Source organism: Ambystoma mexicanum, chromosome 4q (assembly GCF_040938575.1).
Source record: "Ambystoma mexicanum isolate Mex_15411 chromosome 4q, UKY_AmexF1_1, whole genome shotgun sequence".
NCBI classification, from domain to species: Eukaryota; Metazoa; Chordata; class Amphibia; order Caudata; family Ambystomatidae; genus Ambystoma; species Ambystoma mexicanum.
This window is the reverse complement of record NC_090928.1, coordinates 446122902-446145374: the sequence shown is the minus strand read 5'-3', so window position 1 is coordinate 446145374 and position 22473 is coordinate 446122902. Positions and strand designations below refer to the sequence as shown.

The 22473-nt window shown below is 48.0% G+C and overlaps 1 protein-coding gene across 3 annotated transcripts in view; it reads left to right on the top strand.

Annotated features, from left to right (window-relative positions):
• SANBR (SANT and BTB domain regulator of CSR) overlaps positions 1-22473 on the top strand; it is a 1021507-nt gene that overhangs the window by 892855 nt on the left and 106179 nt on the right. For all 3 annotated transcript variants that reach the window (XM_069608017.1, XM_069608018.1, XM_069608020.1), the window contains one exon: positions 16881-16972. In XM_069608017.1, coding sequence (XP_069464118.1) covers positions 16881-16972 — 92 coding nt within the window. The remainder of the gene's footprint in view (positions 1-16880; positions 16973-22473) is intronic.

Below are 22473 nucleotides of genomic sequence, written 5' to 3'. Positions count from 1 at the left end.
AATTACACTAGCAAAAAAAGGTAAGTAAATTCAGCACACAGTCGCTATCATATATATACAACCCTATTCACTTATTAGACAAGTCTTAGTGAAAAACACCACTTATTTTCAGACAGAGGTGAGCGCTTAACATAAGATGGCACTCTAATAAGTTATAAAGAAAGGGAGGGAAAAAGGCAGAGTTAAGGAAGCACACAAGTTTCAATACTTTTAAAAGAACCACAGTAAGGCAGGATAGACAGAGTTCTACTGGGGAGCAAGGAAGTCAATTGCAAGGCCCACTCTTGGAGAGAGCAAGCAGCCAGCTACCAACTGGGGAATTAATATTAAATAAATAAACCGGCGGTATGATCGAGGCTATAAGAATTAAATAATTAAAGTTGGTAGCCTCAAACAATGGGAAAATCCCATAGAGATATATTCCCGGTCGAATATAAAAAGTAGTATCCACTGCCACCAGCCAAAACTCAATCAGGGGGGACGGAGACGTGCCCCCTCGAACAACAGACCCCGGGGTAATCGAATTGCCCTGACCAGTACGTCCACAATATTATGGTTTGTACTGGTTTCTGTTCATAATTTGGGACTAGTAAAGCCAATGGTGACTTTACATGCCCTGGGAGACAGTAGTCAGTCCCAGGGTATGGGGTCTATGGTGGGGGGTCGCTACGACACCCCTGGGTTATGGCACGGAGGGTGCTGTGTAACCCACATCAAAAACACATGAGACCCTATGGAGTAAAAGACCCCATAGCCCATAAAAAACATTGAAAGAAAAAGGAACACCTCAAATCAAGAGTCTCACTCTTAGCAGGAGAAAAAATAAACCCCAAAAATCAAGCAAAGCTGCTGAGGGACTCACTAGGTTTGGGAAATTAGCCTTTACAGAGAATTCTCCCTAACATTACGCTTCTTGGAGGATTCCAGAAGATCTGAGGCCTACCATGGACATGGCCCAGGACAAGGGAAGCTCGACGCCCGGATCCAGGCTGTTCAGGAACTGCCCTGGATGCGGGTTACAGAATGTTTTCAAGGAGGACGAGCATTCGAGATGTCTCTACTGCCTTCATGAGGACAAGACGTATGTGGAGAAGGACTGTGCGTTCTGCAAGAACCTATCGGAGCGGACCATGAAGAAAAGGTCCGAGCGGTCTTCTAAGTCCTGTGAGGGCGCCCCAGCGATGGGAGCCCAACAGAAGGCTAAGCACTGCGAGTCCGCGGGCACCGGGAGCTCCGAACGGTTGTGCTCTTCGGCTGTCTGGCAGGGTGCGCCTTCCCCGGCACCATCAACCATGAGCCAACGCTCTGGTTCGGGGAAGAGGAAATCCGAGAACCTGGGTAAGCTTCTGGAGAGGCCCCGGTCGATCTCGAAGGATTCAGCCGAGGGGGAGCGAGGCCGTGAGCCTCCCTTCAAGGTGAAGACCTCAAGCGCACCCAAGGTGGTGAAGGCCTTGATTCACCCGGCTAAGGCCTCTATCGAGGGAGTCGCGGCGACCCTGGCGAAGCCTGTGGAGGCTACACCAGTGGAGGCGACCTGGGGGGCCCAGAGTTTCCCTGCCACTGCAGAGGGACTCCTCTTTCCAGCCCATCGACAAGACCCCCGTGAAGACCCCGGTGGAAAAAGAGGGGGGCGGTGGCCATTACGGACACGGATTCAGTCTCTGAGGAGGAGCTGGTGGAAACCGTGAAGAACCTCAATGAGAGGTTCGGGAAGGTACGATCCCACGAGAGGGATCCCAAAGAGGTGGTCGAAGAAAGCAACAAGGCCCCAGTGGAGGAGCAGCCTTCCCTCCCGTCGCAGCCATTGCCTGAGCCTCAGGCCACTCGGTGGCCATTTTGAAGGCAATCCAAACCTTATGCACGGAGATAAAGACGAGATTACCACGAACCCCCGCGGACGATCCAGAACCGGGTCCGGGCCCATCGGGAAGCCCTCCGAACAAGCAGAGTTCATCCCTCCCCACCCTTCATGCCCCCACGACCCGTGGAGCCCTCATCCCCATCACGGGACCCCAGGGATGACACGACGGGACGGACCTTCCATCATCACTTCCTCGGGCTTCCACCCCCGACGAAATTGGCTCCTTTCACGCCATGATCGCCAGGGCATCCAAGCTCTTCCAGCTCTGCCCCGAGGAACAGAAGAAGGGTTTCCTCTATCAACGGCGAGTGCCAAGAGAAAGACGGTCCCTGCGGGACCGTTACTCGACAATATCTGGGACGAGGGACTTGTGATCCTGAAGAACCCTTCCACGATGCCTGCCAAGAGGGACAGGTACGATAAGAAGTACCGGGTCCCCGACGCCACCCCTTTGTGCCACAGGGCTCAACCTACACCAGATTCAGTCGTCTCAGCGACGGCCAAGAAGAAGGCGGCAGGGGAGACCTCCTCAACCTCTACTTCCCCACCTGACGGCGAGGGTAAGAAATTGGACGTCATGGGGCGACAGGTCATCTCGTCGGCGGCGACGACAATTAAGGCGGCCAACACCTTAGCGATTGTGGCCCATTATGACAGGGAGCTGTGGTACAAGATAGCTCCCTTACTGGAATTCCTACCAAAGGACAAGAGGGCGGAGGCCCTGGATATTCTGCAGGAAGGTGAGGTGGCGTCGGACCACGCCATAATGGTGGCAACGGACATTGCCGACACCGGTTTTCTCCAGTTAGGCCACAGTGTTTGCCTTCGATGACGTGACTGGCTGAAGGCAACAGACTTCCATCAGGACGTGCAGACCAGGGTTTTGGACATGCCGTTCGGCGGCAACAACCTGTTTGGAAAAACAGTGGATGAGTCGCTGCAGGCCATCAAGGCCGACACAGACGGCCCGAGCCCTGGGAGTCCTTCAGCAACGACGGCCCTTTCGGAGCACCAGAGGCAGACAGGGGGCCTCCGATGGATCAGGCGGTGGCTCCTCTACATGCCGTCAGGCGGCCCGCTCCTCGTCCCAGGAGGCTTACAGGGGTCGCGGCAAGCAAGGAGGATCTCGGCGTCATCGCCAAGGCGGCAAGGCTGCCTCCAAGCAAGATTGAACCGGCCGTAGCGTCGGGCCCCCACCGAAGCACCCCGGTGGGAGGCCGGCTGGCGAAGTTCATCAGCGTGTGGGAGTCCATCTCCACCGACCGCTGGGTGCTGCATGCCCTGGCCCACGGGCACACTCTCGAATTCCAAAAGAAGTGTCCCCGCATTCCTCCCGTGGCCAGGAAGGAAAATCACGTCCCTCAACTGCTGTTGGAGGTAAAGGCGATGCTCAAGAAAGGTGCCATCGAGCTCGTCCCCAAGAGGCTCCGGGGCTCCGGAGTATACTCAAGATACTTCCTCATCAGAATGAAGACAGGCTGTTGGCGCCCCATCCTGGACCTACGTCGGTTGAACAAATACATCAAGGCACAGAAGTTCAAGATGGTCACTCTCCAGCACGTGCTGGGACAGCTGGAGGAGGGTGACTTCCTATTGTCGTTGGACTTGGAGGATGCTTACTTCCACATACCCATCCTAAAAGGACACCGAATGTTCCTCAGATTCATAGTCCAAGGACGCCACTACGAATTCAGAGCTCTGCCATTCGGATTGAAGTCGGCACCCAGGGTGTTCATCAAGTGCCTAGCACCAGTGGCGGTGTGGCTGCGCCTGTAGGGGAGCCACGTCTACCCCTACCTGGACGACTGGCTCATCCGTGCAAGGACAAGAGAACTCGCCGTCGAGCACATGGCGGATACCGTCCTCTTACTCACGGAGCTGGGGTTCTCCATTAACTACCCGAAATCCCATTTGGTTCCGTCGCAGGTGGCACTGTTTCTGGAAGCTCGATACAGTGGAACGATTGGCGTCTCCGTCGGAGGAAAGGACGAAGGCCATTTTAGGCAAGGTGCAGTGCCTGCTAGCCACGGACGTGGCCAGGGTGAGATTCATCAAGCCCCTCCTCGGTATGATGTCCTCATGCATCTATCTAGTGCGCCTGTGCAGGCTACGGATACGTCCTCTACATGAGTTCCTCGACGCCCGCCGGATGCAAGCGGCGGGCAGCTTCGAAGACAATATCCCGATCAACAAGGTTCTCCGTCGGGCGATCCAGTGGTGGGGCACCTCTGCACACCTCACGGCGGACACGGACTTCCAGACCCCGGCACATCCGGAGACAGTGATGACGGACGCCTCCCTGGAGGGATGGGATGCACACACCAGAGATCTCCACGCAAGAGGCCTTTGGCTCCCGGAGGAGAGGTCTCTCCACATCAAAATCTTGGAGCTCCGCGCTGTGTGCTGGGCACTCAAGTCGTTCCTCCCGTCCCTCAAGGGCAAGGTCGTGAGGATCTTCACTGACAACACCACCACAATGTTCTACATCCGGAAGCAGGGAGGCACCAGATCCCCAGCCCTATCCAAGGAGGCCCAGGATCTGTGGCACTGGGCCGTCGCCCAGGGGATGTTTCTGGTTCCCTTCCATCTGGCAGGAATAAAAAACACCATCGCCGACTCACGCAGCAAGGAGCTGCGCTCGTGCCACGAGTGGAAACTACGCCAGGATCAAGTGGATCGGCTCTTCCAACGATGGGGCGAACCCCAAATCGACCTGTTCCCGACAGCGACGAACTCCAAGTGCCAGAGGTTCGCCAGAAGGTTCCCCCAGCCGAGGAGCATGGGCGATGCTTTCTCGTTCCCCTGGGACGGCCTGTTCGTGTATGCGTTTCCTCCGTTGCCGCTGCTGCTTCGACTCATCAGCCAGCTTAAGAGGTCCCAGTGCAGGATGATCCTTGTCGCACCGGCGTGACCGAGACAGATCTGGTTCCCGGACCTTCTGGACCTCTCAGCGTCCCCACCAGTCAAGCTGTCGACGGACGCAAATAGAGAGGGAGGCGCCATTCTTCATCACGACCCGGAGTCGCTGAACTTGCAGGCCTGGCTCCTGCAGCACTACAGTTTGGAGGGTACGATATCCTGGCTGCCTGCAGAGAGGTTCTTGCAAAGGTCAGGGCGTCCTCAACTCTCAAGTGCTACGGACATAAGTGGAAGAGGTTCTCTGTCTGGTGCCGTGCACAGAAGATCAACCCTCTACGGATTACGGCACCTCAAGTGCTACCATACCTACTGTCGCTGGCCAAAGCTAGACTAGCTCACGGTTCCATCAAGATACATCTGACAGCGATCTCCTGATATACCAGAACTGCAGGACGGCCGTCCTTGTGGTCTCATCGACTGATGAGGGAATTTATGAAGGGACTGTTCCGATCGCTCCCGCCGGTGAAGGCTCCAGCCCCGGTGTGGGAGCTCAACGTGGTGCTGACCAGGCTCATGGGGGCCGCCATTTGAGCCTCTGCATTCGGCACCGTTGAAGTTCCTGTCGTGGAAGACAGCGTTCCTTGTGGCCATCACCTCCGCACGACGCGTGGGATAGATTCAGGCCCTATCCTGCAAGCCTCCACACTTGACTTTTCATGATACGAGGGTGGTGCTGAGGACGCACCCCTCTTTCATGCCCAAGGTGCCGTCGGACTTCCATCTTAACGAGCCCTTGGTGTTGCCAGTTTTCTTTCCGTCGACTTTGTCGCCGGCCGAGTGGACTTTGCACTCGCTGGATGTAGCTAGAGCGCTTAATTCTACGTGGACCGAATGAAGAGTTTTCGGAAGACGTCACAGCTGTTTGTAAACTTTGGACCTGTGAACCAAGGGAAGGCTCTCTCGAAGGCTTCCATTTCCAGATGGCTCTCCGGCTGCATCATGCACTGTCATCGGTTGGCCAACCGACCGTTGCCCGGCCGTCCGAGAGCCCATTCGACCAGAGCAATCGCTGCTACTACGGCGTTCTTGTCTGGTGTGCCCCTGCTGGACATCTGCAGGGCTGCTACGTGGAGGGTGACGCACACCTTCACGAGATTCTACTGCATCGACGGGGATTCCAGGGAGGAGTCCAGAGTTGGCCAAGCAGTGCTGCGCAACCTATTCGCCTGAAGGTGGGCCTGGTGAGGAGGTAAGAGTTGCTTAATGTTGAGCCTTTTGCCACCTCCCGTGGTTGTGCATGTGTGTACTGCTATGTATTCTTATATTCATGAGCATGTGAATCCATGCCAGACCCCATGCTGGAGAAGGAACAAGTTACTTACCTGTAACTGTTGTTCTCCGGCATGGGTCTGGCATGGATTCACATGCGAACCCTCCCTCCTTCCCCTCTGCGGCTCTTCACTTGGTCATACTGCCACTTTACCTGCTACCAAATCTGAGGATGGCTGCCAGGGGAGGGGCTTAGGGAGAGGGCAGTCATTGGCTGGGGGCAGTATGACCCAGAGACCAGTGATTGGTTACTACTAAGAAAGACAGTTCAGAAACGAAACTGATGCTGATTTTTTCTTTACTGAGGATTCCCAGCCTGACGACGGGGAATATTCATGAGCCTGTGAATCCATGCAAGACCCATGCTGGAGAAGTATTCGTTTCTTTAACAATGGCTGTAAGGCTTTCCATTTCATACATTTCTTTTGCTTTTTTCAGCCAGTCGGCCTTTGTTGGGAGGTAACTTGTTCCTTATATAGATCAACAATGGCCTCCGTTCCTCCAATTCCACAGGGAAAGACAGGCGACCTAATAAATATACTAACTCTCGAACAGCATTAACTTTTCTGCCCACGCTACGTTCTCGACAGGACGCACCACAAAACAAACACCAGTAACAGAAGATTACCTCCATCTCATCTTGGTAAAGCATAACGCCAAACACTAACATAAGAGACTGATCCTCCACTATACATCGCCAAATGGCATGCCAACGCCCCCCATCGATGATGCAGCCACAAATCTTTGATGTGCGTCGGATTCCACCATATTCAGCAACTTGATCACTGACTTTTGCAAATAGGCCAGGAAAGGAAAGGCGAGGGGGGTGGGTATGGGAAATAGGCTTTCTGTCTTCTTTATCTTTCTTCTTTAAACTTGCTTCTTTCCGACTATTCTTTCCCAGTCCCCCCTTTGACTCTATGTCAGAGCTCTATGGAGTATTGGGGCTCTTCTTTCTTCAACTATTCGCTTTTTGAGAAACAGAAAACGTTTTCTATGTGAACACTTTGGTCAATATGTAAAGTGTTTTGATTGACTTTTTTTTGCTTAGGCCAGTTGGCCGATGTAACTCTTGGTCACAATAAAAAAGAATGATTCTAGGTGAGCCAGTATATACATTGCTATTTGCGTGGTCTTGCGCTGCACATGAGTTATCCTTAGGTAAATTGTTTCACTTTGATCCACATAATCTATATAATGGGATTCAAGCACGCAGAGCTCTGATATTGGGACAAATAATACGAATAGTGTCTATATATTGAGGGGCATGTTATCTTGCGCATTAAATAATTTGTGAATGACAAAGTTTCTATGATTTCCCTCAGAAATCTTGTGTTTAGGATTAGTGAGCTTTTTCTCCGTCTTGTGGAGTGCACTTTCTAGGCCATTAGAAGGGGCCTCAGTTCTTGTAGTCACCATACACTCTAATATGCTCTCGTATCTATGTTAAAATAACACAGCAGACAACAACGTGCCTGAACACTGCAACCTCCCGCTTTCCCTCTACCCATCATCCCTTTACCCCTTTATACTTAAACCACCCTGCAATGGCCCTATGCCTGCAACGTCAGTTCCTTCTCCCAATTATGCGACGGAACTTCCGCCGCAGGGAAGCCTTTTTTTTTTTCTTCTCTGCTTTCCATGTGATGGAAGCGGGGGAGGCCCCTATAACCCCTGAACCCATAATGCTGAACAAGGGCAGCGGGGTAGACCCCCACAATCCCCGCTCCCCTCGTCCGCATCATGGGATTCCATTTTTTTGACCATGCCGAATGTGCAGTAAATGCGCATTCAGCATTTCTTTTTCGATCTTTTCTAGGAATACCATGCTCTCCATGCCTTGGTCTAGTGTACTTATCACGTTCCCGGAAATGTCGTCTTTTTTTCTTGTCCTTGAGGATATCTCCATCGACTCGATCTCTGAGTGGTTGATAGGTCTGAGTAGCCACAAATCTGGGTTGTTGGCCTCAGAATGAGTACACCAACCTCTTGTAGATCTTGATGTTCCTTATTCTTTATTTCACATGTATAGTCCTTTTGATGCTTGGCTTGTTTTTTCCCTCGTGTCTTACTTTGCGTCTGCTTTTGCATCTGTTTCTTTTTGCTCTGTCGTTTGCCATTTGTGCTTTGTTCTATTTCATGATTATATCCTTCAGTACACGCAGTGAGAGAATTCTGATTGGTGTTATTACCAAAGGGTTCCATTACCCTCATTTTCGCTCAGCTCTGTGTTCTTCTGTGCACAGCTAACAATCGCTTGGTCCTCCTTCCTTTCTTGAGCATTGTTCCATCGTGCGTTATTTCCAATGAGGGACTGTGAACCTTTTTGCATTGAAGAGCTAATACTACAGCCTTATACACTCAGGGAAGGGGGTCATTATCATGGGATAATCAAGCCATCAAGTTTTTGCCTCGGGCCATACGTTAGAGAAGGATCATTATCCAAAGCAATGCTCACCCATTCCGAGGTCTATAAGGCTATTAGCACATGGTGGTAGAAGCAATACATGTTTTGGTGGTGAAGCAAAAAAAAATTCTACTTTAAGAGTAGACTGAGCTAGTAAACTAGATGTGGTTTTATTTTGTAGAATTTAAATAACATGGATTTCTTCATAAGTTAAGCATTTTAATTGCCACTTGGTTGAACCGGAAGAGGTTTAATGGGAGCATGCATTAGGTATCATGTAAAAGTCAACGGTTTCTGTTTAAAAGTGAAAGCATTATCCAATGCTTTAGCGTAATCTTCTGTGTGTTACATAGCATGTTGCAGCCAAAAGAAAAAGTCCTCCCAGCGATGAAGAGTCTTGTTGAAAAAGAACTTTCCTAGAAAGGGCACGGTTGTTCCCCTGTCTGCTTCGGAAGATAAAATGTTCAGAATTATGTCAATACTAGTAGTTATTGACTGCACTCTAACCATTCTGATTGGTAAGAGGACAATAATGCTCTCTATGTGCTAATATGCAGCAGTCCTTCTAGCTCCCCACCAAATTCATCACGTTGTGTATTGTGTATTCCGTTTCCACGAGGGATGTTGATCAAGTGAACCTTTTGTTTTTCTCAGAGTTAGGGGCTGTAGAAGCATACAGGCTCCAGGCCTCATATGTATTGTTATTCGTATGGACCAGATCTGGAGAGGCAAGCTATAGGGTGCCATATTGAACTGAAGGCGGGCTTTCAGACCTATGAGGCCATATTTTATTAGAGTCCCTTTGCAGACTATAAGAAAGATCCAGGAATGAGTTATCTGTTGAGACTGGTGCTAAAAGGCTTTTGCATGTTTGTGCAGTGTTATTAATATTATTGCGATCTCGGTCCGCCATTACATTTATTGCTGGTTCAAAAAAAGCTGTTATTTCACCCGTTTTGTTGTAATTAGTCTGCTACGTTTTAGTAGCTTCCTTCCTTTCCTTATTGCTATGGTTATTCTGAGGGTTTTCTGCCACTGTTATTTTACTGTGTAAATCGTATGCCATTGCGTAGCGTGAGGATGTTTCACTATGCTAGAATCCATTCCCAGTCAGAACAGGTCTTACTAGGTTCTGGTTGCTTTCTTCTGGTAGATCTCTGTTCCTTCACGCTCCTGCTGCTGTCTGCGGACTGCAGACTGCATACACTTTGCACAACAATTTGCACGTGCTTCGCACGGTGGAAGGGATTTTAACCTTACGAGACCAGGTAGGCGTGGCAGCTACGTATCCGCACTTCATCCGTGTAAATCCAGCGTAAATCCACCAGAGAGCTCGAAACTTGTGCTCACTGCTCTCGCTGCAGAATGCATACACTTTGCACAACACTTAAAATAATGTGCCAATAGCACAAGACTGCCCTATTCCGATTGCTGAGCTCAATTAGCTGCCAAATGACACTTTGCAGCTGGAGTTTACTGATTTATTCCTAAGGAATCTGCATGCTCTTCTGTAGGTGCTATTTCGAGGTGGATTCCATAGGAATCCATTTGTTTTAGACCTTCATCAAAAACTCATCCATGCCTAACACAAAGTGCTCACTCAAAATGGAGGAGGGAAGCATCACTCTGTGTCCCTCCTTCGCCTTGTGTGAGCAAGACAATTGGCTGAAGTGGAAAATGGAGGTGTAAAAATATGCCTTGCTTTTATGCCTCCGTTTTCCCCTCAGCCTATCATTAAATGACCCCTAGTTTGTTTTAAGTTAATTTCCAAAACCGTTATCCTATGTGTGATTAAATACAGTGTCTGATGACCTGAGATGTCTAAAAAGAATGGTGACTAATTGGCACTTCAAGAATGCCACAGTCATATGATGGTGTATATCTAGTATTCAATGAAAAAACTTTGTTAAAGGGACGTTGTGGTTAAGTTGCACTAATAAAAACCTATGAAATTCAATGAAAAAACTTTGGTAAAGGGACGTTATGGTTACAAGTGAAACCTTGGAAATTTGCGAGTTATGGTAAGCTAAGTAACCATAACTCGCGCCACCACCATGCACTGCTACGACTAACACCCAGGACATCAAAGATGACATCACAAATGTCATTGATGACATCACTGATGACATCACATATCTGGGACACTTGTTTTTGTTCACTGACATATCTAGGCCTGGTGGTTTTGTATTTAGACGTTAACCTTGTCATATATTTTTAAAAGTACGGTCCATATGGTTTAGTCTCAGCTGATGGTGCACATACATGGGGAAATAAGCAGGCCTCAAACACACATTTCATTTGTATACATGAAGATAAACTTTAATGTTATTAACATTTTCCACAAGCACATTTTTTTCCCTTTCAAACCTATCCTACTTTCGAATACCTTTACCACATAGCCAGTCCCAGGTGGACATGGCCACTTTAACACCATTGTTCATCAGCAACAGGGGATAACAGCCCGGCAGCCCAAGTTATCGGCCCAAGCAAAGTGTGTCTGTGTGCGCCCTGATGTTTGCAGGCTTTAGCGTGTCATAAATAAATAAATAATGAGGACTCCGGACCATTATCGTCCATTGCAGCCCCTACATTTGGGGGATGAAGGTCATTAGCAACCCTGGTTCCCAAAGCGGGAAGCCGGGGTGCTAATAAATAGATTTCTCTTCCTAGAGTAGGAAGTAAGGATTTTCCTTCCTACAGCGGGATGTCTCCGGCGTCCCGCTGTAGGAAGGACAATCCTTTTCCAAGATGGCCACCATGGAAAGAGAAGGCGGGGCTCCGTACAGAGCCTCTGTTAGGGAGAATTCTCTTACAAGGCTAATTTCCCAAACCTAGTGAGTCCCCCAGCAGCTTTGGTGGATTTTTTTTTTCTTTCTCCTGCTAAGAGTCAGACTCTTTTACTCCCACTCTTAGGCATGATTTGAGGTATGTCTCTGACTATTTGTGTGCTTGTGGGCTATGGGGTCCTTTACTCCATAGGGTATCATCTATTTTTTGTGTATGTGTTACACAGCACCCTCAGTGCAGTAACACAGGGGTGTCATAGTGACCCCCAAACATAGACTCCATACCCTGGGACTGACTACTGTCTCCCAGGGCATGTAAAGTCACCATTGACTTTACTAGTCCTAAATTGTGAACAGAACCAGTACAAACCATCATATTGTGGAAGTACTGGAAGGAGTTAATTATAATGCCCGTAGGTCTGTTTTCAAGGGGGCACTATCCAGTCGCCCCTTGTCGAGTTTCTGGCTGGTGGCAGTGGTTACCACGCGAAATATTCCTCTGGATATTCTCTATGGGATTTTCCATTGATTTTAAACGCACCACTTTTTGGTGCAATGTTAAAGATACCGCTGGTTTATTTATTTAATATTAAATCAACGGCTGGGTCTTTTTGCCAGAACTCTTTTCTAAAATGGTGTTCGTGTCCGTCTCTAACTCTGACCAAGGTCGAGCCCTTTGTTCCACTTTTTCGCGGGTTTCTCCACAGAAGCCCTCCAAATGGTGCCACTCTGTCTGGGTTCCACAGGATGGGTGAGGAGGGGAATTGGCACCCTGGACTGTGTTGCCTTAGCAACTCAAGTCGCACTCTGTTCTGATTGGGCCAGTGGTGAGCCGCCCGGCTCACCACTTAGCATGTTTGAGTGACAGCTAGGCTGTTGAATGGGAGTTTTTCTGCATAAAAGCAGGGCCTTTGGGACTGGAACTTCAGAAGTTGCCACAGGACCTAAGAATCCGAAGAGGGAAGAAGCTGAGCCATCTGCAACGTCGACACCACCGGTGAAGCCCTGCTGCAACTACCTCACCACTTTCCCGACGAGAAGAGAAGATCTTCTGCTGGACGAGTCTTCTTCCTCTGAGCTGGTGGGACCAACCAGTTCACCCCTTTCGCCTTCCAAAGACGTTCCTTGGTCGAATCGCCCGTGCCAAGCACCCCGGCGGCTGGATAGCCAAGCTTCACCACTTTGACCGCAAATAAAAGGAACGCACCTTTTATCGACGAACTCCGCGGCTGGTTTCATCCCTGTGCAGTGCAACGACTCCACGTTTCCTCCTCAACGAGATCCTCTCTTCCCCTGGTCGAAACAATGAACTGCAACCACTGCCAGGAACAACTGCCACCGCTGGAGCTTCCTCTCTTAAGGTACTGTGTCCTGCCTGGCCTCCCTTTCTTCGGTTTGCCCAAGTTGTCCCTTAAATCCTTGGCTTGCCAACTGGGCTGGCCCCAGACCTTCTAACTTTGCCTTCTTGAATCAACCAACCTCTTTTAAACATTCTGCAAAGACTTTTAGTGCATTTTAAAACCGTGTGATCCTGGGCACATTTCGCTTTGCTCCCTTTAAAGTGGGCCTGGCCTATGAACTTTGGCTCTGCCATATATACTGCCTTTATTCCCTTGCTGAGAACTCCTAAAAGTGTTGGAACCTGTTTTATTTCTATGCTCTGCCTTTTTCTCTCCCTTTAGCTGAACTATTGGAGTGCCATCAGGTTATGCGCTCACATCTGTTTAACAAATCGTGGTGTTTTAACTCTGACTTGTCTGATAGTTATCAAGGGAGGTGTGTATACTTTACTTGAATGTGTTTTAACTTGCTTTTGATTTAGAGTGCTAGTATATTGCCTAACGTGTGTTTTAAATAATTATATACTTTTTATACAAAGCTCTGGTCAGTGTTTGTTTGCTCTACTGTGTTTTTAGCCCTATCGTGTATACTCTATATACTGCCCTACTCTTTTTGAGAGAAGTCTGACTGCTCAGCCACAGCTAACAGGTAAATCTGGGTGGTGCAGACTGCTACCAATTGGGTTTCCTGCTTACTCCTGTAGTCTTAATCTTTTTGCAGTGTACCCCAAGGGAACTGCACAGGATTCTGCCTAACAGCCCCTCTTCCCTTTCTATGGCAGCCTGCAGAACCCTATGACCATATTACCACAAGCAATTTTTTTTTCCCTTTCAAACCTATTCTGCTTTCGAATAACTTTACCACATACAGTCCCAGGTGGACATGGCCATTTTAAAACCATTTTACGCCCCTCGCGGTCATGGCCAGTAGCCAGATTTTCCACGTCATGACCTTATGCCATGACCCAGACAATCTGGCTAATGTCCACGGCCACAGGCTATACGTTATTCACCAAAGGTAGATGTTTATTTTTTGTACCTACATTATGACACTTGTCAAAAAATAAAACATGGGCACATTTGCAAAACCATGCTTTAATGTCCTTGCCAATGCTCCTCACGAGTTTGCTCGAAATCCGCCCATGTTTTATTTTTTCAAAAGTGTCAAAATGTTTGTACATACAATAGTCCTATAACTTAGCCCCCACTTGACAAAATCCATTCGGGTCTTTACACAAACATTGAAGGTTGGGTCTATAATCTTTCTCAAAACCTTTGTCCACATTCGTCAAATAGCAACAAAGTTATAAGCCATCTAAAAATGTCGAGAACCCCCCACTAATTTCACTCCCTCTTGAGAAAATCCTACCAAACTTTAGAAAACCATTTATATCTAGATACAAAATCGTTTTGCCAAATGTTGTGCAGATTTGTCTAATGACACCACATTTATATGCCTTTACAATATTTTGGGACACCCCCTCTAATTTAGCCCCCTCTTCACAGAATCCCACCAAACCTTGCAAAACCATTCAGGATTAGGTCTAGAATAAGATTACATGCAGTTTCATTGAGTGGCGCTAAAGCTATAAGCCATCCAAAAACTGCTTTTCCCCAACCCTGAAATGCAGAAATAGGTACAGATGTCCTAGGACATCTGAAGTTTCTGCGAACACCACAGGACTGCCCCAGGACATCTGGAGTGTTCGCGGACTGTCCGGGGTGAAACAACCAGTTATTTGGCTTCTTATGGCCATATCCCATCCCACCCACATCCCCCCGCCTCCCCAGAGATTGTTTTTTGAGTTTGACAAGTGCAATGTTGTTTTTTTTTAAAATGTTTTTTCTGCGCTGTCTGCGGACCCCAAAAAAGTCTGCGAATCCAACATGGCGGGCGTTTCACGGAAACCGACGCATTTCACGTTTTCTCACCACCCAATCAGCGGCTACGTCCCGACATCCGTGGACAACGCAAAAGTCCACACATTTTTCTGGGCATATCGGAGGCTAGTCCGCAACCCGAACAGGGAAGTGAATCCGCAGACCGGACATAGATATCACTAATTTTTTTGCCTTACGTTTGGTCATTTAAAAAAAAAAACTACTGGACGGATTTACACCAAATTAACAAAAGCACGCTTTCGGGACCAAGCCACCGCTCCTGCCACAAATTTGGTGAAAATCCATCCGTTTGGGCTGTAGGCGTGAGCAAAGTTTTTTCCCATTATGTCTATGGGCAAATGAGAAATTTTGGGACCCCCCCATAACTTTGCACCCCCTTGACCAAACATCACCAAACTTTTCAATAAAATTCAGAGTGGGCCATATACTTTTTTTTGCAATGTTTAGTGAGGATTTATCCAGGGGGAGCGAAGTTATAAGCCACAAAAGTGCTCTTCCTCTGGGTTTAGTAACTTAACCATAACTACATGGCCGCTACCGCAGGTCATGTAATGATTCTGCCCATTTATATCTTGTTATATTAAGTCAAATACCACTTAACAATTATCTTTACCAATAACACCTTTTCCTTGACACAGAGGTACATTTGGTGACTCATATTCAAGGGGTGATGGCTCTTGAACCTAGAGGATTCTGAAATCATTTTCAGACTGCAAGCCAGGTAACCATGCCTAACAGTTAAAAAACACTCTGTTTGAACCCTAGAGAAGGGTAGGATTCTCCATGGTGACAGAGTGGATCAAAGAGTGTTCCCACATGGAAACAGTCAGTGCAATTTGTAAGCATTTGTAGTTGTAAAAAGCAGACGAAATCGACTTTTTGCCTTCTTTTTACACTTTACAGTGCACATTGAGTATATGCTACCTGCCATTTACACATGACAGGGATCGTTAATAGTTGATCCCCATGGAATCCATCTGCTTATTATTGGTGTAAATATCTGACGAATTACATCAGAATCCATTGTTACGCCAGCCTGAAAATCTCATGCTGGTGTAAAACCAAGTGGTCTTTGGAAGCGAGAGTAAAACGGAGGTGGAACTACATGTTCTGTGATCTGCCTCCAAAAATCACTACCATGCCCAGGATCTTTAGAAAAGGCGTTAAGAGAAGTGTAACACCTTTGTGCTTGCCTTTCACACGTGTTATGCTGCTGGAACTTGAAGCATGAGCCCCTTTAAGAATAAAAAGGGCCATACATGATGTGTCTGTATCCTCAGTGTCTCTATTCGTTGACAAAGGTTTTGTTAATGAATAATTGTAAGATTCGGTTGCTCTTGCCATTGCAATAGTTTTATGTGTGTCTGTTGTGGAGGGCCAATCTTGCATGACCACATTTTCTAAGTTCTTCTTCATCAAAGCCACTTTTCTTGTTGTGGCACCTGCCCTGCTTGTTATAACTGTTTTCTCCCTTTTTATTATTTCCTCTCTTTGGAGGTATCACTTTGTATGTCTTCAAGGATATCATTGTTCACAGAGGAGTGTTTGAAATTGTATTGGTGGATTCATTTCGGAATCAGAATTATGAATTTTTTGTACTCCTTGACTCTTTGTTTGATTTAAAATTCAGTCCACCGAGTTATTTAATGTACATTTTAAAAGATGTAATTCTTAAAGTACATCCTTTGCCAACACACCTTCATAAAGAAAGGCCTGAGTAACCATGGCAGCCAACCAATATCTTCTTACCCCTAAACCCATGTTCCCTATTCAGTTTACAGATGTGTGGGTATTGTATAAGCCGACTCAAAAACAAAGCAGCATATAGTATACTCTCCACTCCTTGCCTCAGCTGTCCAAAGAGAGTTTGCTGTGGTGTATTAGATCGCCTTAGAAGAAGTTAAATGTATTGGGTCAAAACTACTCCAGTATCTCTTGCTTTCTTCTTTAACAGAGATACGTTTGACCAACAGGACCACTTATATAGTGGACCGAGAGAACAATAACTACAGATCAATTTACAAATAATCACATTGGTAATGGGATGTCCTTTTTTATGTTTTTTTATGCTTAGCATCCCTAAACTATGAATGTTGCACATGAAAGACATCCCAACCTGAAGCAAGCATATACATTCTCAGAGTCTGCGGTGCCCTGGTCACTCCGTTGTCAGCTGCCTCCATTTTCCATCGGCTTTAGTCCTCCTAGATATTTCCTGAACACTCCTGCATGAAGGCTTAAGTATTACCTAGAACTCTGCCCAACTGGCTTTATGTGCTTTCTTTTAAAATGTGACATTTTCTATGGTCTGTAAAAGTGCCCACTGTGGTATTGAAAAGAATGTCCCTGTTGGTGGCATTATTAATACATTGTTGCTTTTTTTCTTGGCTTTTCAGCATGCAGGAGGGATTTACTCAAGACTTGAAGCGCAGATCAAAAACTCGGCACAAAGTAATGCACGACAAAGCGTGGCAGAGAGGAACCCTAGGTAAATCAATGAACTATCTCCATACCTGCAAGTAGAGCGACACAGAAATGGGAAAATGCTGGGTGTTGGACAGGGAGAGGGATAACCAGCAGAATATAATGTGCATCATGACGCATCCAGTGTTGCCGGGCTGCATTCCAACAACTTACAATTTCACTTTCACGTACGTTTTTCCACCTGTTGATGACGCTAAGAAAGCTTCCGCCTGGCAGTATTGGCCATGTGCAGCTGTCCACCACTAGGTTGTTTTTAAATTCCTTCCACTCAAACCCGGTTTATTCTTTCACATTTTTAATTTTGGCTATTTGGTGGCTCTTCTGCGCCGCCAAGAAGCAGAAACTATTTCATTGGTGTGCAGCTAGGATGGAGATAGCATATGAGGAGGGACACACAGCTTGTAGGTGTTGTGTGGCTATTTATCCACCCATTGACTGCCCCTGGCATACTAATCCCTCCCACACAGAACACATCCTCCAAGGATATATTTGAGCTATCTTTATCAAACAGTGACCATGAACCTTGCACTGCCAGTATATTTTCTAAGTTGTCTGTGGGAGTTAATGGCTTAATTGCAGCTGTAAAATGTTCTACTGGTGTAATACAAATGTGTTAACCAAGTGAAGTGCCTTCAGCCCCTTGAGTTATATCTGTTCCCTGCACTGAAGTCCTGTTAAAAACAAGCATTGATAAAGGCAACAGTTTCATCTGACGTTCAGACTATTCACTCCTGACATGGGCAGAATGAGAGCTGTAAAGTCCTATATCATTTGACTATTATATAAAACAGATTCCCCACCTTAAAATGTGCTTATCCAGAGTTGTTTTCTAGGTCGAAGGACATGTTCTGATTTGTGATTGCGTTTGAGCAGCTTTAAATCGGCGTTGCCCATTGCGCACCATCATAACATTTTGAGTGAATGTTTTCTTTACATCTACCCATTTATCAAGTGGCCATCCTCTTGTTTCTCAATAAATAAGCTGTATCCAATAAATTATCAAAATGTCTTATTCACGCATGACCGTTGTTATAGGAATCTCGTAGGTATTGGTTCAAATGTTTTGTGCTCAGTGGGTAAGAAAAGCCATGAGGTTTATTTTCGAAAGAGAATTATTAATTTGTAACCAGGGTCATTACGGTGTTACCTGGGACATGTGCACAGGTGCAGCTTTAGTCACATCCTAGATTATTTCATAGTTAATACAAATGGGTGTTCTGTGTGTTGGGTACTGCACTCCTAGTTGGTCTAATCCTACACACACCCTTCGAAGGGATTGTGTCCTCCGACGTATTCCTTATCTTAGATATCTCCTTCCAGCTCTGCTGGCCTCGGAAAATTTTTTCTCTAGAGGGCGCTGCGCGTAGACGTCCTCCGAGTCGATGTCCCTCGACAGCCGCCGTGTCGACGTCATCCTGCCTATAAAAGCCGCGCGCAGCGTCCGTTGCTCAGTTCCGTTTTTCCGCGCTTACTCAGTGCCTCGGAATACCGTTGCTCAGTTATGTCAGGTTAATCCTATTTACCTCGAGTTATTCGATCCGTACGCGATGGCTTCTTCGTCGGAACCGACAACTCGTCGGTCCGGCTTCAAAAAATGCCGAGATTGTGGGAAAAAGATGTCGCTGACTGACCCTCACAGAGTTTGTCTGTGGTGTTTGGGAGCTGAACACCATTGTTCGGAGTGCGAGGACTGTATGTCCATGACAGCTCAGGCCCTGAAGGAGCGTAGGGGGAAGCTGGAGAAAGGTAAGACTTTTAAAGCTTCTTCTTCCTCGACGAAGTCGAGACATTCGTCTCCTCGTCACCATTCGCGCTCCAGGTCTCGGAGTGGGTCCCATCACTCCTCGAGATCGAAGCACACGAAGAGGAGACGTCGAAGATCCCCTTCTCCGTCTTCCTCTTCCTCTGTTTCTCCAAAGAGAATCCCTTGCCCCACGAAACATAGTTCCCGGGCTGAATGGGAGGAATTCCGCAAAAATATGATGAGCGTCTTCGAGAAAGCGGCCTCGACCCCCTCGAAGACTGCCGAGAGCGATGCTCTGGTCGAAAGACCCGAAGGTCAAAAACGCTGCGAGTCGCAGTAACCGGCGAAGGAAACCTCTGGAGCGCGTCTCGAACCCTCGAGTAGGACTATGACCTCAAAACCTTCTTCGAAGGTTCCGTCGACGCCGTCGACAAAGGTTCCGTCGACGCCGAGGTCGGTGTCTTCGATGCCGTTGTCGAAGGGACCTTCGACACACGGGTCTGTCGACTCGACGCCAGCTTCGACACTGGCGTCGACGCCAAGAAAAGTCACGGTTACGACACACCCAGTGACTATCCCCAGGTCCTCGATGACGATGGCGTCTAGATTGTCGAGCAGAATCCCAATTCTGTCGAGGTCATCGAGGCCTCCGCCTTTGTTTTCGACGCCACGCTCGAAGCCTTCGACGTCGACGACATCGACGTTTTCGAGGCCGATTATTACAAGTTTGGCACCCTATGCCTTGGAGATGGGGTTTACACCCTTTATGAGTTCAGAACAATTGAGAACTATGTCCTCAATTATGGAAGAGGGTGAATTGTCTGAACAGGAAGACACATTTGAGTTGCAGGGACCTGTAACCCCAATTAGAGAGGAGTTTTCCTCTGAAGAACGCAGGTTAAAGGATCTTCATGATTCCTTACATGAGGCAAGTGGGTTAGACACTTCCCCTGAGGTGGAGTTTGCTAGGCCTTTCCAACAAGATGACCTCACGGATATTCTTGACAAAGGCCCACAGGAGGATCCTGTGGTGCCTTTTCATAAAGCTCTTCAGAGAAAGATTATGACGAACTGGGAAACCCCAGATGTCGTCCCGGCAGTAAATAAAAAACTGTCTACAAAATACAGGGTATCTTCTACAGACCCAGAGTTTTTGTCAAAACACCCATCCCCAGAAAGTCTGGTGGTACAGGCAGCATCTTCTACCGATGTCAAGGCGGCTTATCCTACCGTCCCACAGGACAGGGACGATAAAAAATATGATGCTATGGCAAAGAAAGTTTTTTCGGCATGTAGCATGGCGTTAAAATCTGTTAATGCTACTTGCACCCTTGCTAGATTCAGCCATACACTTTGGGAGTGTGCTTCTACAGCGGCTGACTGCATCCCGGAGGGAGAAGAAAGGGAGGCGTTCCTGAATATCATACAGGACGGTAAAGACACTATGTGCGAATTCCTCCAGACGGGCATTGATTCGGCTGACAGTATCAGCAGAGCAATGGCGGCAAGTACAACAACCAGGAGATTCGCTTGGTTGAGAAAGTCTGGTTTTGCCCCAGATGTGCAAGCCAGGCTCTTGAACATGCCATTCGATGGCTCTTCTTTGTTCGGGAAAAAGGCGGATGACAGTTTAGAGAAACTGCAAACTTCAAAAGCAGCAGCAAAATCCCTAGGCGCTGCAATCCGTCAGACACCTTTTCGTCCCACAGGATCCTCTGCGAGGGGCAAGTCCTTTCGCTTCTACTCCGCATTTGGAAGAGGTAGAGGAAGACCGGCTCAAAGGGGACAAAGAAGAACTACCCGAGGTGGACGGGGTAGATATTCAAAAGCCGCAGCAACAGCAGGTGCCTCTTTACCATAGGCATCTGCATCAGCCGCCGCAAAACCACTCTGTGGACTTCCCTCACAGGACACCTATAGGAGGCAGGTTGACTCAACATCTGGCGTCAGATGCTTGGGCATTGGAAACAGTTGCCCAAGGTTACTGCCTGCCTTTCCTACGCATACCTCAGAGTCATCCACCGGGGATCAGCTCTCAGAAAGCTCCAGATCTGCTCCTCTTGCAGGAAATTTTGGACCTGCTAGAGAAAGGTGCCATAGAACCGGTACCTGTAGCGGAGAGGAACAAGGGCTGGTACTCCCCTTACTTTCTCATTCCAAAGAAAGACAGAGGACTGAGACCCATCTTGGACTTGCGAGAATTGAACAAATTCCTCAGGAAAGACAAATTCAAGATGATCACTCTTTCTCAGATCCTCCAGGCCCTTCAGTTCCAGGACTGGTTGGTATCTCTGGACCTTCAGGACGCTTATTTCCATGTGCCTATCCATCTCAAACACAGGAAATACCTGAGGTTCGCAATTGGCAACTCTCATTATCAATTTCGAGTGCTGCCATTTGGGCTGACCTCCGCCCCGAGGGTCTTCACCAAGTTAATGTCGGTAGTGGCGGCAAGTCTAAGGAGGGAAGGGATTCACGTCTACCCCTACCTGGACGATTGGTTGATCAGGGCTGTATCTTCGGAACAAGCTCAGATCCAGCTAAATCACGTGTGCCACTCCCTTCACAAACTGGGCTTCTCCCTCAATTTAAAGAAGTCACAAATGATACCATCGCAGAGACTCCAGTTCATAGGAGCGATCCTGGACACTTCCCTGGGAAAAGCCTCGCCACCAGAGGTGAGGGCTCAAGATATTCTACAGATGGTTACCAATTTCCAAGATGCCCAACGTCTCCCAGCCTTCGACTTTTTGAGGTTGCTCTAGGCCTCATGGCATCCTGCATTTTCCTAGTGCCAGAGGCTCGCCTGAGAATGAGAACCCTCCAGTGGACACTGAGGACTCAGTGGTCACAATTCTCAGGGAGAATGACAGATCTTCTTCAGGTTCCCGACAGGGTGGCTCGAGACCTTCAGTGGTGGGCCTGTCAGGAGAACATTCTGAAAGGAGAACAATTTTGGCAACTCTGGCCTGTGATAACAGTAGTCACGGACGCCTCACTCACGGGGTGGGGAGCCCACGCCAACGACTTGACGATCAGCGGTCGTTGGTCTCCATCGGAGTCCAGACTACATATCAACCTGTTAGAGCTGAGAGCCATCAGACTTGCGCTGAAGGCGTTCCTGCCAGCTGTAAAAATGTCCTGATAATGAAGGACAACACGGTGGCCATGCATTACCTCAACAAAAGAGGAGGCGTAGGATCACTACCCTTGTGCAGAGAGGCGATGCAGCTCTGGTTTTGGGCAATCCAAGAAGGAATCTCTCTATCGGCAGTTCACCTAGCCGGAGAGAAGAACTTGACAGCGGACGCTCTGAGCAGGCAGAGCACAGTCTCCCACGAGTGGGAGCTAGCTCAGGAAGTCCTTCAAGAGATCTTCGCCCTTTGGGGAACCCCTCAGGTGGATCTGTTCGCCACCAGCCTCAACAGGAAATGCGATCTGTTCTGCTCAAGGGAATTTCCCCCGAGAGGAGCTCTGGGAGACGTGTTCATAGTGGACTGGGAGTTTCCGCTTCTGTACGCGTTCCCACCGGTCCCTGTCATTCCTCAAATGATCAGGAGGTTGAGAAGATTCCGGAGAACCATGATCCTAATTGCCCCGGATTGGGCCAGGAGAATGTGGTACCCGGACCTTCTAGACTTGTCCATCTGCCCTCCAATTCGACTTCCACTCAGAGAGAACCTACTCTCACAAAAGGGAGGTCAGGTTCTCCATCCAGACATCAAAACCCTCAACCTTCACGCTTGGCTTCTGAAAGGCTG